Source organism: Panthera pardus, unplaced genomic scaffold (assembly GCF_024362965.1).
Source record: "Panthera pardus isolate Hobbes unplaced genomic scaffold, ASM2436296v1 HiC_scaffold_17, whole genome shotgun sequence".
NCBI lineage: Eukaryota > Metazoa > Chordata > Mammalia > Carnivora > Felidae > Panthera > Panthera pardus.
Window position 1 is genome coordinate 52,877,820 of NW_026526732.1, and position 14,848 is coordinate 52,892,667.

General features: G+C 44.3%; 1 protein-coding gene and 1 long non-coding RNA gene across 8 annotated transcripts; one reads left to right on the plus strand and one right to left on the minus strand.

The window, feature by feature from the left end:
- On the plus strand, nt 1-12,739 carry ZBTB24 (zinc finger and BTB domain containing 24). 7 transcript variants are annotated; one of them, XM_053904583.1, is made up of 8 exons: nt 1-180; nt 486-667; nt 849-1,819; nt 4,819-4,986; nt 5,468-5,551; nt 6,243-6,326; nt 9,932-10,027; nt 11,115-11,224. In XM_053904583.1, the coding sequence occupies exons 3-7, from the start codon at nt 877-879 to the stop codon at nt 10,015-10,017; spliced, it is 1,365 nt and encodes a 454-aa protein (XP_053760558.1). In that variant the 5' UTR covers nt 1-180; nt 486-667; nt 849-876; the 3' UTR covers nt 10,018-10,027; nt 11,115-11,224. The 7 variants fall into 7 exon arrangements, 4 of the variants coding, with proteins under 4 accessions (XP_053760558.1, XP_053760557.1, XP_019298602.2 ...); XM_053904582.1 differs by lacking the exon at nt 11,115-11,224 and adding an exon at nt 10,942-11,103 and having other exon boundaries at nt 9,932-10,013; XM_019443057.2 differs by having other exon boundaries at nt 3-180; nt 9,932-10,013; nt 11,115-12,739.
- Nucleotides 8,008-11,924, minus strand: LOC109263530 (uncharacterized). The gene is made up of 3 exons (XR_008422927.1): nt 11,834-11,924; nt 9,402-9,519; nt 8,008-8,890 (listed from the first exon to the last, which is right to left on the minus strand). It is a non-coding gene; the product is annotated as an uncharacterized LOC109263530 (long non-coding RNA).
- Nucleotides 12,740-14,848: the final 2,109 nt, after the last annotated feature.

The following is a 14,848-nucleotide window of genomic DNA, read 5'->3' on the forward strand; positions in this document are numbered from 1 at the left end:
GCGCCAGCGCTTCCGGGTTGGCGGTGGCGGCGGCGGCGCAGGGACAGAAGCCCGGACGACGCAGGTACCCCGGCGGCGGATTCTGCGGAGTAGGGGGCCTGGGTGGCCTTGGCACGGGTGCGCCATCCAGGCGGCCAGGTGGGACGGCCGCGATCCGGACCCCGCCGGGCACCCCGACAGGTAGGTCCTCCCGAGCCCGCGGTCCCGGGCCGTGGTGAGTGCTGCCCAGCCGTATGCTCCCCTGTCCCGCCTGAGGGGCCCGGGCCGGGAGTGGGGGGCCTCCCCAGCGTCCCGCTCACCGCTCCGCGGGCCCGGGTCTCCGGGGAATCGTCCGCCCGCCCCTCCGTGCGCTGTTTGGGGACAGCCTGGGCGATCGTGCTATGCTTCCGAAGCGAGGCCCGATGAGCCTTAGGTTATTATTTCATTGCAGCTACCCCCAAATTCATTTCGTACATTTTCTTGGCCCCTTTTATATGTTTTCACAGACGAAATGTTTAATAATGCGTGAAATCGAGACGCTGTGGTTCCCATTCTGATTGTGTGCGCAGCTATGGAAAGTTGGTGCTGGGGAAGGACTTTAGAGATGGTTGATTCCCGTTCCTTCATTTTACAGAGGAGAAAACAGACCCTGAGAGGCAACAGGGATCTTGGAGACTCACCCAACTAGGTAACAGTACAAGAATGACAATCCCAACCTAAGATTTTTTTTTTTTTTTAAATCACCTTCTGCAAGTGGCAAATGGTAAAATTCAGATAACCATGTGAAGTGAATACTAGGTTTGTTTGGGCTAGGATTAACTTTGTGAGATGATGCTTCCTCGTTTTTAATCATTATTTTCTTATTTCAGGCTTTATGCTTCTTGGCTTCTAAAGAAAATGGCAGAAACATCATCAGAGCCTTCTGGGCAGCTTGTTGTACACTCAGACACTCACAGTGACACTGTTCTGGCCAGTTTTGAGGATCAGCGGAAGAAAGGCTTTCTCTGTGACATCACTTTAATCGTGGAGAATGTGCATTTCCGGGCTCACAAAGCCTTACTTGCTGCCAGTAGTGAATACTTCTCCATGATGTTTGCTGAAGAGGGGGAGATTGGTCAGTCCATTTATATGCTGGAAGGCATGGTTGCTGACACGTTTGGTATGCTGCTGGAATTTATCTACACGGGTTGTCTCCAGGCCAGTGAGAAGAATACAGAACAGGTCCTGGCTACCGCTCAGTTCTTAAAAGTCTATGACCTGGTAAAGGCTTACACGGATTTCCAAAATAATCATAGCTCCCCAAAGCCAACGACTTTGAGCACTGCTGGTGCCCCAGTGGTTGTTATTTCTAATAAGAAAAATGATCCTCCAAAGCGGAAACGGGGAAGGCCAAGAAAAGTCAACAGTTTGCAGGAGGGGAAATCACAGCTGCCTGCAGAGGAGGAAATACAGCTGAGAGTAAACAATTCAGTTCAAAATAGACATAACTTTGTGGTAAAAGAGGGAGACAGTGGTATACTGAATGAACAGATTCCAGCAAAAGACGCAGAAGATTGTGAGCCAGGGAGAGGGGAGGAAGTGCCTGCTGAAAAAGATGAGAATTGTGATCCCAAGACCCAGGACGGGCAGGACAGCCAGAGTCGGTACAGCAAGCGGAGGATTCGGAGGTCCGTTAAACTTAGAGATTACAAACTTGTTGGGGATGAAGATGACCAGAGTTCAGCCAGAAGGGTCTGTGGAAGGAGAAAGCGGCCTGGTGGCCCTGAGGCCTGTTGTAAGGACTGTGGCAAAGTGTTTAAGTACAATCACTTTTTGGCAATCCACCAGAGGAGCCACACAGGTAATTATACTTTTCGCAGCTTGCTGGAATGTGTTTGGGAGTAATGATGATAATGACAGCTTTCATTTATTGTGCAACTTCTATGTGATGGGCATTATAATAAGGCATTTATACATGTTACTGCATTTAATTCTCACGACAGTCCTATGAGGTAGGGAATGTTATCCCCATGGTACAGATGAAGAGACTGAGTCCTAGAAATAACTGGCCCAGGTCATCCATGTAGAGACAGAGCTGGGATTTGAACCCAGGTAGCCTGATTGTAGAACTCTGCTCTTACTTAGAGTTGTTGGTTCAAGGCTTTCATGCCCAGGTATCACACTCTAGCCAGATTTATTCTTCTTTCTGAGTCTTGAACATTTTTCATCTTGACCACAGCTGTGCTTTTACCCAGGTCTGTCTGGACAGCTTTCTCACTCAGCTATCTAGCTGTGAATGTCTTCTCCTGTTTGGTCCCTCTAACTGAGCTCTGGCCAATAGACCCTTTTGTGAGGATGGAAACGTTCTGTATTTGCATTGTCCAATATGGTGGCCACTAGCTACATGTGAGTGTGACTGAGGAACGGAATTTTTTGGTTAATTTAAATGGTACCATATTGGACAGTGCAGCCCTGGCAGAAATCCCTTCCTCCTTTGAGTCCTCTCTTACACACTTAACTCTCTTTTGGGTCGGGCTGTAGTTACCAGTTAAATAACCCCTAAACCTAATTGTAAGCTAGGGACTAGTAGTTAAGTCTCCTCTCATCCCTCAGCTTGCTGTCATCTGACCCAGCAGCATCTAGCCCCGTGGTTCTCACCCTGGCCACACATTAAACTTTTTTTTTAATGTTTATTTTTGAGGGAGAGAGAGACACACACACACAAAATGTGAGTGGGGGAGGGGCAGAGAGAGATGGAGACAGAATCTGAAACAGGTTCCAGTGTCTGAGTTGGTCAGCACAGAGCCCTATGTGGGGCTTGAACTCCGGAACGGCAAGATCCTGACCTAGGCCAAAGTTGGATGCTTAACCAGCTGAGGCACCCAGGTGCTCCCTGGCCACACATTAGAATCACCTAGGGAGCTTCTAAAACTACCAGTGACTGGGCACCAGCCCCAGAACTTCTGATTTAATTGGAGCCTTGGTTCGAAGGATAGATTGACAACCTTGAATTCTGGTTCTTTAAACAAAGTAGACATTTGGGAAATATTTGTTGAACTGTAACAGAGTATGGTTTAAACAGTTAAGTAGTTCTGTAAGATTTGTTAAGGAAAACAGCATCTAATATGTCCCCTCTTGCACCCAGTGTTCTCAAATTTTGCAGTGAATCACTTTAGTGTGGGTCTGTTTTCATCCATTTTGGTGGCTAATAATAGATCCACACAGGTTGGAAACTCTGTCTTTCAGTTCCAGAAAATTTTTGGAAAGTATCTCAGGGATGATTTCTTCTGTCGGTTTTCTATGCTGTTTCTTTCTGGAACTCCCTGCTATCTGGATGTTGAACCTCCAGACCCATCCTCCAATGTCCTTATCTCCTATTTCCCATCACTATTGGCTCTACTTTCTACTTTCCCCTTTATCTTTCAACACTTAAAGATTTATTTCTACTCTCACTGTTTTACCTCTAGAAGCCCTTTTTTATTCTCTAGATTCTTTTTTTTTTTTTTAATTTTTTTTAATGTTTGTTTATTTTTGAGAGAGAGACAGAGTGCTAGCGAGGGAGGGGCAGAGAGAGAGGGAGACACAGAATCCAAAGCAGGCTCCAGGCTCCCAGCTGTCAGCACAGAGCCCAGTGCTGGGCTCGAACCCATGAACTGCAAGATCATGACCTGAGCTGCGGTCGGATTCTTAACCGACTGAGCCACCCAGGCGCCCCTTTTTTTAAAATTATTGTGAATCCTCTTTTTGGTTCATGGTGAGCACGTTAATAACAGCAGTCTCTTCTTTGTTAGTTTTTAATGTTTTCTTCCCCTTGGACAGCTTCTGTTTTTTGCAAATTGCTTTTTTTTTTTCTTACTTGTTTTGGTATCTGTTTCAACTACTAAAAGCCTTCCTTGAATGGTGGTTTTTTAAAAATCATATTTGGGGTGCGTGGGTGGCTCAGTCGGTTAAGCATCCGACCCTCGGTTTTGGCTTAGGTCACAATCTCATAGTTCATGAGTTTGAGCCCCCGAGTCCGGCTCTGCACTGACAGTATGGAACGGAACCTGCTTGGGATTCTCTCTCTCCCTCTCTCTCTCTCTCTCTCTCTCTCTCTCTCTCTCTCTGCCCCTCCTCTGCTGGCACTCTCTGTCTCTCTCTCTCAAAAATAAATAAAATTAATTAATTAAAAGTCATATTTAATCTTATGTTGGAATGGTTGACTGAAAGTTCCCGTGGGTATGGAGAGGGCCTGTAGATGACGGCCTCACTGGGGGTGGTGTGGCTGCACCCCACTTCCTCACTGACACCTGGCATCTGCAGCCCTCCTACCCAGGCCTGCCACATTCCAGAAGAAAACAGTCCACCCTCCCAGGCTGCCCGCCAGTGTCTAGAGCAGGAGCAGGGAAGAAGGCCGGTTATAGTCTCATCACTTCAAAAGTAAACTTGGACTTGCTGTCCCTGGGACAGTCCCCTTCCACTGTGCCTGGAGACCCACAGTGCAGAGACTGTTTTACCCTCTTCAGAGAACAGTCTCCGGCCTTGTTGGGGAGCTGGCCAGTCTTCTGGGGGGTCTAACTTTAAACTTCGAAACAGACTGTCATTGATCTCCACCCCCATCTTCAGAGGTAACAGGGGCTGCCAATTCCTGAGCATTGTGAAGGCCGTGTCTTAGGTTCCGTCTCAGCCTTTCTCACTGCTGGCATTGGATTCATCTGTTCCAGCTTGCCAGATTTTATTGCTGCTGTTTTCTCTCCAGTGCTGGGCCTTGTGGATGTATGCTATGAAGAGAAATCCCTTTATTGTCATTTTAATTTAGTAGGAAACAGAAAGATGTGCATATTCTTCCTTACACTGTGTTTCTGGGGCTCTTAACTCCAGGGGAGCGGCCTTTCAAATGTAATGAGTGTGGAAAAGGCTTTGCCCAGAAGCACTCCCTGCAGGTCCACACCCGGATGCACACTGGCGAAAGACCCTACACCTGCACGGTGTGCAGCAAGGCTCTCACCACCAAGCACTCCCTGCTGGAGCACATGAGTCTGCATTCAGGTAGCTGGGGAAGCACCAGGGGGCCACCTGCCACTGGGTTCTGGGGTGGGCGCTACCCGCGATCAAAAGGGGCTTTTCTCAGCCTGGTGTCACTTCCCACCTGGTGTCATTGGACGGCAGAATTGTGCCTTTGCCAGACTGTAGGTTAGAATTCTGCACAGCATTGAGTCTTAAAACTAGGGCTTATAAACCGGCTCTTGGGAGCTCAATGTGCAGACATTTGTTTAAGAATTTGGTGATTTGGGGGGAAACTTGAGCGTTCCACCTTTACCCCAGTCTCCACCACTCCCTACAGCCTTACATACCTTTGCACGTTTATGTTACTGTGGTGGACTCTGAAGGCATTTGCGTTTGTAGGCAAACCCAAATCATCCATAGAAAATGGGGACCTGGGCCCACTGTGTTACTTACTTTATCAGTGAACATTCTGGTTCTTTCCAGTTTTTGTGTGTTTTAGTGTCTTTATTTTTTTATTTGGCAGGACAGAAGTCTTTCACCTGTGATCAGTGTGGCAAATATTTTAGCCAGAAAAGACAACTAAAGAGCCATTATCGAGTTCACACAGGTACAGTAAAGTGAGAGAAAATTTGGATTTGGATTGATGGGGAGAAAAGCAAATACAAATTACTTCTGAAACACTAGGGTCTTATTGTGGAAGATAGATTAGCATGTAAGGAAAGAATCTTAAAAAGATCTAAATTAGTTGTCTTTTCCTTGTGTTCTTCTCCACTACCTTGGGATTTATATTTAAAAATTTTGTACTACGCTTTTGGTAGCACACACAGAAACCCAGCAGAATTGGCATCTTTCAGAAATGCCACTTGCCTAAGAGGGTGCCAGTTGACTGTTTTTAATGGTGCCTGGACAGAAGTATCCTTACCCCGTAGCTGTCTGTCCAGGCCTTCTCCCACCTAGCTCTGTCCATTGTCTTTTTTCCTCTCCTGCCAAGTGATAAGAAATAAATGAGGGGTTGGGAGTGACATTTGAGACCAGTTGGCCACAGTCAAACCAGCGCTTCAAGGGAAGAAGGAGATTATGTTTAGGGAGGTTGGAAGAGTCCCAGCTCTCCCAAGTAGTGTGTTGAGGTGCATAGGAAAATATTAACTGTTACCAAATTAATAAAATTACTGTTGTGTTATTAAAGTACCATATTTAAAGTGATTATTTTTCAGGGAAGTGCTTTAACACAAATCACTGAAGAAATGCAGGGAGAGAGCGCATACATGCACTGACACTTTTTTTATTGTTGCGACAAGGCCACTCATTACCGGAATGCAACCACTGCCATCGCAAATTCATGGATGTGTCTCAGCTAAAGAAACATCTACGGACACACACAGGTAAAACTACCATCTCGTCCCTCCTTTCTGGTACACTTCATGGTTTTAGAAGAGTGAGGTCGAGTCCTCCTCAGGCTCCATTTATTATAAATTGGATGGTGATTTTACGTGATCAAGGTGGAAGGCTGTCCACACCATTCTGTGGGGAGATCCCTTCTCTAATAGCTCAGCAACTTAGAGATGGCTTACAAGTCTGAGTTTGGTTGTGTTTCAGTCTTAGTGTAGTTCAGCGTGGGAGATGGCGATCGTTGTTTTTAGAAAAGGAAACAAAATGAAACAAACACAAAGGTAGCATAGGCATGGGGGTCTCCCGTTTCCTGCCCCAGTACCAGTGGTTATAACACAAGCATCGCCACCTCCAGGAGAATCTGTTCCAGGGATAAAGAGGAGGCAGGATTGATCAGGGCAGGTATATCAGATTGGTTTATGCTGCTTTGGACATTTTCTTCTTCAAACAAAGTTTTTCTCCTTAACTTGTTTTTTTAAAATAAATGTCTCATAGGGTAGGCATTCTGTGAAAATGGAGCTCTATACATTTTTTTTTTTTAACGTTCATTTATTTTTGAAGGAGAGAGAGACAAAACGTGAGTGGGAGAAGGGCAGAGCGATAGGGAGGCACAGATTCCGAAGCAGGCTCCAGGCTCTGAGCTCTCAGCACAGAGCCTGATTCGGGGCTTAAACTCACAAGCTGCGAGATCATGACCTGAGCTGAAGTTGGACACTTAACCAACTGAGCCACCCAGGCGCCCCTCTATACATTCTTTCAATAGATATTATCGTGAATAGGTTCTGTGAAGTTTAATTCGCTCGTTTAACACATATTTACAGAACAATTACTGGGTGCCAGGCACCGCTCTCCCTAGGTCGTGAGGATACAACAGTGAATGAGGTGGCCAGAGCCCCTGCTGTTGAGGGGTTACCATTTGACCAAGGAAGACAAAGAACAAATGACTATATAACATGTTAGGTGGGGGTCAGTGCTGTGAAGAACTAAATACTGGGTAAGGGGGCAGGATGTGGGAAGGTGAGCTGCCCTTTTACATGGGGACTTGTGTGGGAAGGCCTCACTGATGAGGGGACACCTTGGATAGATATCTGAATGCTCTGGGAGCAGGGGCACCTGGCCAGCTCAGTCAGTAGAGCATGTGGCTCTTGATCTCGGGGTCATGAGTTCAAGACCCCCGTTAGGTGTAGAGACTGTTTAAATAAATAAGCTTAAAAGAAAAAAAAATTTGTTTTGAATGCTATGGGGAGTGAGCCATTCATTGTCGCTGTCCAGGAGAAGAGCATCCCAGGCAGGGGGAACAGCAGGTACAAAGCCCTGAAACACAAGAGTTTCTGACTTGCCAGAGAAATGCCGGGAGGCCGTTGTGACTGAGGCTAAGCCAGGGCAGTAGAGGTAGGAGGGCTCGGGTAGGTGGATAGCAGAGGTGACTGGAGTTTGTATAACACAGGGTTCCTCGGCATAGCTGCATACTTGAGTCACCTGAGAAGCTTTAAGAGAGAAAAAGCCTGGTCCCAACCCCAGAGATTCTGACTGAACTGACCTGGGGTAGAGCCTTGAAAGTATTTGTAAAAGTTTCCTTGGTGATTCTGGTGTGTGCACTCAGGCTTCAGAATGTTGGAGGCCACGGTGAAGACTGGGTTTTCTTCTGAGCCAGAGGACTAACCAGAGCAGTGATAGGAGATGCCTTAGAATTTTAATAGGATCATTCTGGCTTCTCTGTGGGGTGAAGTGAGACAAGGGTGGAGAGACCCATTAGGAGGCTGTTGTACTAATCAGGGGCTTGCAACGTGTGGTAGCAGTGGATGTGGTCCAGGTGATCCAGTCCGGATATATTCTGAAGGACTATGTTCCTGGAAAGAATTTCCATTGTTTAAAACATATGTCTGTCAACAGAAAGACTTTCTGAGATGTCATAAACCCAGATAGCATCAAATGGTAATGTGAACATTGTTAATGTTTCCCACACAACTTGACAAGCAGGTGGTCAGTCTTGGAATCTGGAAACAAACTGGGAACAGGGTGGGCCCTGGCTCTGGTTTGAGAAGCTATGGAAAGATAATGGCAGTGGCCTGGCTTTCACCTTTGGAGTGGTGGGAGGTGATCATGCAAAGATGCAGATTCACCCAAGCTGGCACCCGTGTCCTCTGCCCAGATGGAGCTCAAAGTGATGTGTAGCATGCGTCTTCCAGTAAATGCTGTAGAAGGGAAGCTGCCTGGCTGCACTCCAGGTTGCCCCCATCCCTTGCTGCTACCTACTTCAGTGGGATTTTGTTCTTTCTTTTCTTTAAACTCAGTTCCCTTGCCTGCGTTAGGATCACTTAATTTTGTTTCTGGAGGATGGGACAGTCTGTCGGTAGTATGTGCAGCATACAGGCTAACACTGCATAAATGCTTTTGAAGCGTTGTGAATTCCTTGTGGAGTCTACAGCAGTCAGGTGTGGGCCTTCGTTTGCATCCTGTGAAATTCATTCATTCATCAGGGATTTCTGGAACAGCGTGCCAGGCCCAATTCTAGGCATTGGGGTACTAGGAGTGGACAAGCCCACAAATTCTTCTCCTAAGAACGGGGAGACAGGTGATAAATAACAAGTACAGTGTGTGAGGTGGGGATAGCATCATGAGAAAATGGATTCGGAGAAAGGGACTAAGGAGTATTAGGGGTTGGGGGACAGGGCTTTCGGTGGTGAGGAGGACTCCTCGCTGGTAAAGTGACGTTTGAGCAGGGACTTGAAGGCAGTGCAGAGGGCGAGGGAGTCCCCGAGGGGAGCTGTGCTGGGGGATGACTGGTGGGAGCAGGAGTCCCCTATGGGGCCCACTCGCTCAGGGTGTGGTGTCCAGTGACTCTCCAGCGTGTCCGGGATGCTGAGCAGCGAGCAAAGGGGGAGTGCCCGGTGAGGTCAGAAAAGTTTAGAGCGAGGACTGGTGTGGGCGGACAGACCTGCGATGCCTCATAGGCTTGGGGCTTTGGCTTTTATCTCTGGATGGGAGCAGGGAGCCTTTGGAGTGTTTGCAGCAGAAGTGTGAAATGATCTGACTGCCTGCAGGGTCACTGTGGTCGCAGCACTTACTGTGGGCAGCAGGGAAGCTAGAGCAGAAGTGGGGAGACCTGTGAGGCTACCGCAGAGACAGTGGTGGGCCTGGACCAGGGGTGGCAGTGGAGGTGTTACAGGTCAGATTCTGAATACACTGGAAGGTGGATAGAAAAGTCAATAATACATGAGTCACCCTAGTGCCCCGGGGCCCTTGGGGAGGTGTCAGGAGGGCTACCTCACCGAGCAGGAAAGTGTGACAGTTGTGCGTTATCTCAGGGTGGACCTACAGGAGTAAAAGGTCCTTTTGTTTCCTGTGTATAATCACATATCTCCTTGTTTCCCTTTGTAAGGGAAGGAACCATATCTTACACTTTCTCTGCATCCTCTTGGTACTTAGCACTCAGTGCTTGGGTACACAGCAGGTGCTTGGAAAGGGCTTAATTCATTTGTACTCACTGAGGAGTCAGGTGCTGTCCCCTTTTGTTTTTTATACTGTGAACTGTGAGGTGATTATTCCTTTTTCCTTTATGTTGGATGTGTATTTCTAAATGTTTTCCCTTTCTTAGGTGAGAAGCCATTTACTTGTGAAATCTGTGGCAAATCTTTCACAGCAAAGAGTTCTCTTCAGACCCATATCAGAATCCACAGGTAAAGATTTGCAGGTATTTTTCTCATATGGGAATCCTCATTCAACCCTGGCATTCAGTTGGGTGACATGTTACCTATACAGTCCTTTTCCCTAATTATTACACTGGTAGAAGTTTTTATGTAGTTTACAGTTATCTTTTCAATAAAGCAGTTCCCCACTTAAGCCAAATCAGGAAAACTGGCTCTGGCCAGCAAAAGTTTATATGATTGATTTCATTTCTTGAATTTTTATTTTTGGGCTGGGGACTGATCCAAAGCTTAAGTTCTTCAGTCAAAAATAAATATTAAATTTAATGTTTCCGAATAAATGTTTTTGTTCACATAGCTTCTAGATTTGATTTAATACTTTTTTTTAAATATGTTTATTTTCGAGAGAGAGAGAGCACGAGTGGGTGAGGGGCAGAGGGAGAAGGAGACACAGGATCCGAAGTGGGCGCCAGGCTCTCAGCTGTCATCACAGAGCCTGGGAACCTCAAGATCATGACCTGAGCCGAAGTAGGACGCTTAACCGACTGAGCCACCCAGGCGCCCCAATTTAATAGTCCTTCTAAGGCAAATAATTAAGGGTTACTCAAGTTTTTAATATTGAAGTCCATCATATATACTTAATTGGCCACAAGAGTCCGAAAGTTGGCAATGAGGGGGTGCCTGGTTTGCTCAGTCGGTATAGCACGCGACTCTTGATCTTGGGGTCGTGAGTTCAAGCCCCACATAGGGTGCGAAAATTACTTAAAATTAAAATCTTTAAAAAAGAAATAAAGTTTGCATTGAGAACTAAAACCAAAAAGGAACTTTCTGTGTGATATATAAATATTTGCTTTCTTATCTGAAATATAGACTATGGAATCATAAAATTTTATCACATCTAGCCCAGCCCCATCCACCACCCTTACTCAGATACCATCCCCGCCTTTTCTTTTTCTTTTAGGATTAGAAACTAAAACCCACGAAAGTTGGGACTTGCTGTGACTCCTTAAGTTAGTAGAAGAACCCATGACTTATGACTCCCAGTCAAGTTAATTTTTCCTCTATTCTTCTTCTCCCTAAATAATCAGGAAGTAGCAAATCTGTTTTTAAGATAAAACGTGTATTTTCTTATAGAGGAGAAAAGCCATACTCCTGTGGCATATGTGGCAAATCCTTCTCTGACTCCAGTGCCAAGAGGAGACACTGCATTCTGCACACAGGCAAAAAGCCCTTCTCCTGCCCTGAGTGTAACTTACAGTTTGCTCGCTTAGACAACTTGAAGGCTCACTTGAAAATCCATAGCAAAGAGAAACCTGCATCAGATGCCAGCAGCGTTTCTGGCAATAATAACACTGAAGAGGTCAGGAATATTCTTCAGCTGCAGCCCTATCAACTGTCTGCATCTGGAGAGCAAGAAATTCAGCTTCTTGTAACCAATTCTGTACATAACATCAATTTCATGCCTGGTCCTAGCCAAGGAATCAGCATTGTGACAGCAGAGAGTTCTCAGAACATGACCGCGGACCAGGCCGCTAATCTCACCCTGCTCACGCAGCAGCCAGAACAACTGCAGAACTTAATTCTTTCAGCCCAACAGGAGCAAACAGAACACATTCAGAGCCTCAATATGATTGAAAGCCAGATGGAACCCGCACAGACCGAGCCAGTGCATGTAATCACACTCTCCAAGGAAACCCTGGAACATCTTCACGCCCATCAAGAGCAAACAGGGGAGCTCCATTTAGCAAGTGCTTCAGATCCGGCTCAACACCTGCAGCTGACGGAGCCTGCTCCCCCGACACCCACCCACCATGTGCCCCCACCCCAACCACTTAGCCAGGAGCAGAGCTGACCTGTAAACGTGTGTGATTGATTGGTCTCCTCCCAGTGAGCCAGCTGTAACTGTGCCAGAAGGCAGGCTTTCTGAAACACTCGCAAGTCTTTCCAGAGGTGTGATGGCTAGCTGCTAGTTCTGATGCTTTCCATCCAGGCAACAAGACGTGTGTATCGTATCTTGTATGTAGTCCGGATTTGGATTTAGCATTCATTATTGATGAATGGTTTTCATTTTCATCCAAATCTCTTAAGGTGTTGGATGATTTTTATTTGGGGGCATTGATTTAGACTTCTCTAAGTCTTGAATGTCCATGGCCACAGCTTATGGCCTTGTGACCTTTCCATTTTTATTTTTTAGAAAAAAGGAAGTCCTATGTTGGTTGAATTGGGTAGAGTGGTTTCTTCTTTATTTCTCTTAGGCAACCCGGTTGCTTCTATAAGACAAGTCAGGGCTGAATACAGATAACAACTTTGGAGAATCTGTCCTTTTAATACTTTCTAATCCCCTAAAACAGAGTAACTCAACATTTAATCTCTGTGGTACGGTGGGCTCTTCGTGTCAGGTTTGAGGTAGATTCAGAGACATATAAACTAAAAGTCTATTTTAAATCAAAATGAATATAACAAGAAAACCAAAAAGTACAGGATTATTTTAAAAATTCTGAACTCAATTTTTCTGAGAAACATGGATTTACATATTTTTGAGGGGGTTTACATATTTTTTTAAAAGAAGGTTATTGAAAATTTAATTTAAAAGTCTAATTAAAGAGTGAAACGGATCAAGACATTCAACCCATAAATTACAAATTTTTGTCAGCAGTGATAATTGTTCTTTCTGATGAAGTTAAAGCTTTCTCAGTTATCCTGGAATATAAAATTCTATTCAGTGTATTTTAAGTATCAAATATACTCTCCTGAATTCTAATTGATCCTGAAAATGATCTGTGTATTATGTCTGATAACTTTCTGAAGATGGGACCTTATAATATATTTTTATTGCAAAGTAGGTTAAATCTCATAAAATGGACACATCATTTTAAAAAGTAAATATCTTCTACTTTTAAAAATAATTTGAGCCTCCAAACCATAGTGGCCAATCTGTAATTGTTGTACAGTTTTAGATAATTGTCAAAAGTTGAAGTTATGTTTGGGTTAGGTTTTCAAGCCCAGTGTACTTTATTGGAGACTTTGATTGCTTTCTCTTAAGTAAACTGATAACAGATTTTGGAGAGAAGAAAATGGGCACTAATCTAAGTTAACATAATGCTGGTGGAGCGTAGGGGTAATCTACCCTAAAATTAACAGGATCATTACATCAGTTACTTATTTTCTCTCTGTAGACATCTTTGTTTGATTTCCACCTGAGTCAAGAACGTTTTTTTGGAGGTTAAAATAATGGGATTCTTCAGGTTTGAGAGAAGATAAAAGCTTTTTTTTTTTTTTAAACATATTTGCCAAACTATATTTTAGTATATATAATTCACAAAATTTATAAAATGATATATATCTTACGTATACCAATCAAGTAATGTTCAAGTCAGGCCTGACTAGAGCCAAGATAGTAATTTTTACAAATACAGTTATGACCTAAATATTATTTCAGATTCTTAGTTATTTAAACTACTTCAATCTTACTCTTAAAATGCAAAGTTTTTGCCAGTTTTTCAAAGCTTAGTGGCCCACAGTTTCTTGAGATACAGAGTATTAATATAAATGAATTTTTAGCTACTCACTCTGGAGAGCTAGAGAATTTATTCAGGAAGTACGGTCACATAAGTCAAGTTTAACTAGCTTTACGACAGTCTACCTCTGCACTAGGAGAAATACAATGTGGGCCTCACGTAATTTAAAATTTTCTAGTAGCCACATTAAAAACAAAAAGGTGAAAATTGATTTGAGTAAAATTATTTAACACCACATTTTCCAAATATTTCAACCTGTAATCAGTATAAAAACGTATTAATGAGATATTTTTTTATTCTTTTTTGCATACTAAGTCTTCAAAATCTAGTATACACTCAATCTGAATGCTAATATTCTTTGGACATACTTGACCTGTATTTAGAATTCATGCAATTTACAGTTGAAAACCTAGATTGACATACAAGTAGTTGCACACTGAATTTTTTTTCAATAACTGAAATGATTATCAGTTAAATTTATATTAAAATCTGGGGTGCCTGGCTGGCTCAGTCAGAAGAGCATACGACTCTTGATCTCAGGGGTCATGAGTTCAGGCCCCACACTAGGCATTAGAGATTACTAAAAAAACAACAAAAAGCCCACCACCGGTTCCTTAGTCACACTAGCCATATTACAAGTTTTTTTTTTTTTAATCTTTATTTATTTTTGAGAGAGACAGAGTGTGAGCGGGTAAGGGGCAGAGAGAGAGAGGGGGACACAGAATCTGAAGCAGGCTCCGGGCTCCGAGCTGTCAGCACAGAGCCCGACGTGGGGCTCAAACTCCCAAACTGTAAGATCATGACCTGAACGAAGTCAGACGCTTAACCAACTGAGCCACCCAGGTGCCCCGCCATAATACAAGTTCTTGACAGCCACGTGTGGCTGGTGGCTCCTGTTCTGCATGGCACAGGCCTACCTGCTTCTAACTTGAGAGCCAGTTTCAGCCATAAAAATATCTTCCGGAAGAGTTCTGGTTTATTTGCCTGTCTGTCAAAGGGAAAGGAGAAAATGATAGCTTTATAAATCTGGCTTCTCTTTTGTGTCCCCAAAACACCTTCTGCCCTCCGAAATCCCAAATTCTAAAGTTCAGTGACTCTGTATCCAAAGGAAATGTCATGCACGTAAAAATGTCTCTTACGTGTTTGAGAAATTTTTGGCTCAGTGTTTCACAACTTATTTTGTATTAAACTTGTACAGTTTTTAAAATTGTTTTAATAAGTGCGGAAATACAAAGTGTACTTCTTAGGAAATAGAACATTATGCTTTGGGTTACTGAAATGCACCTTATCGCTTTCAAAAGTGAGTCTCTGGTTTTCTCTGAGTTAGAGGGCTAGCTTTGGGAAGACTCG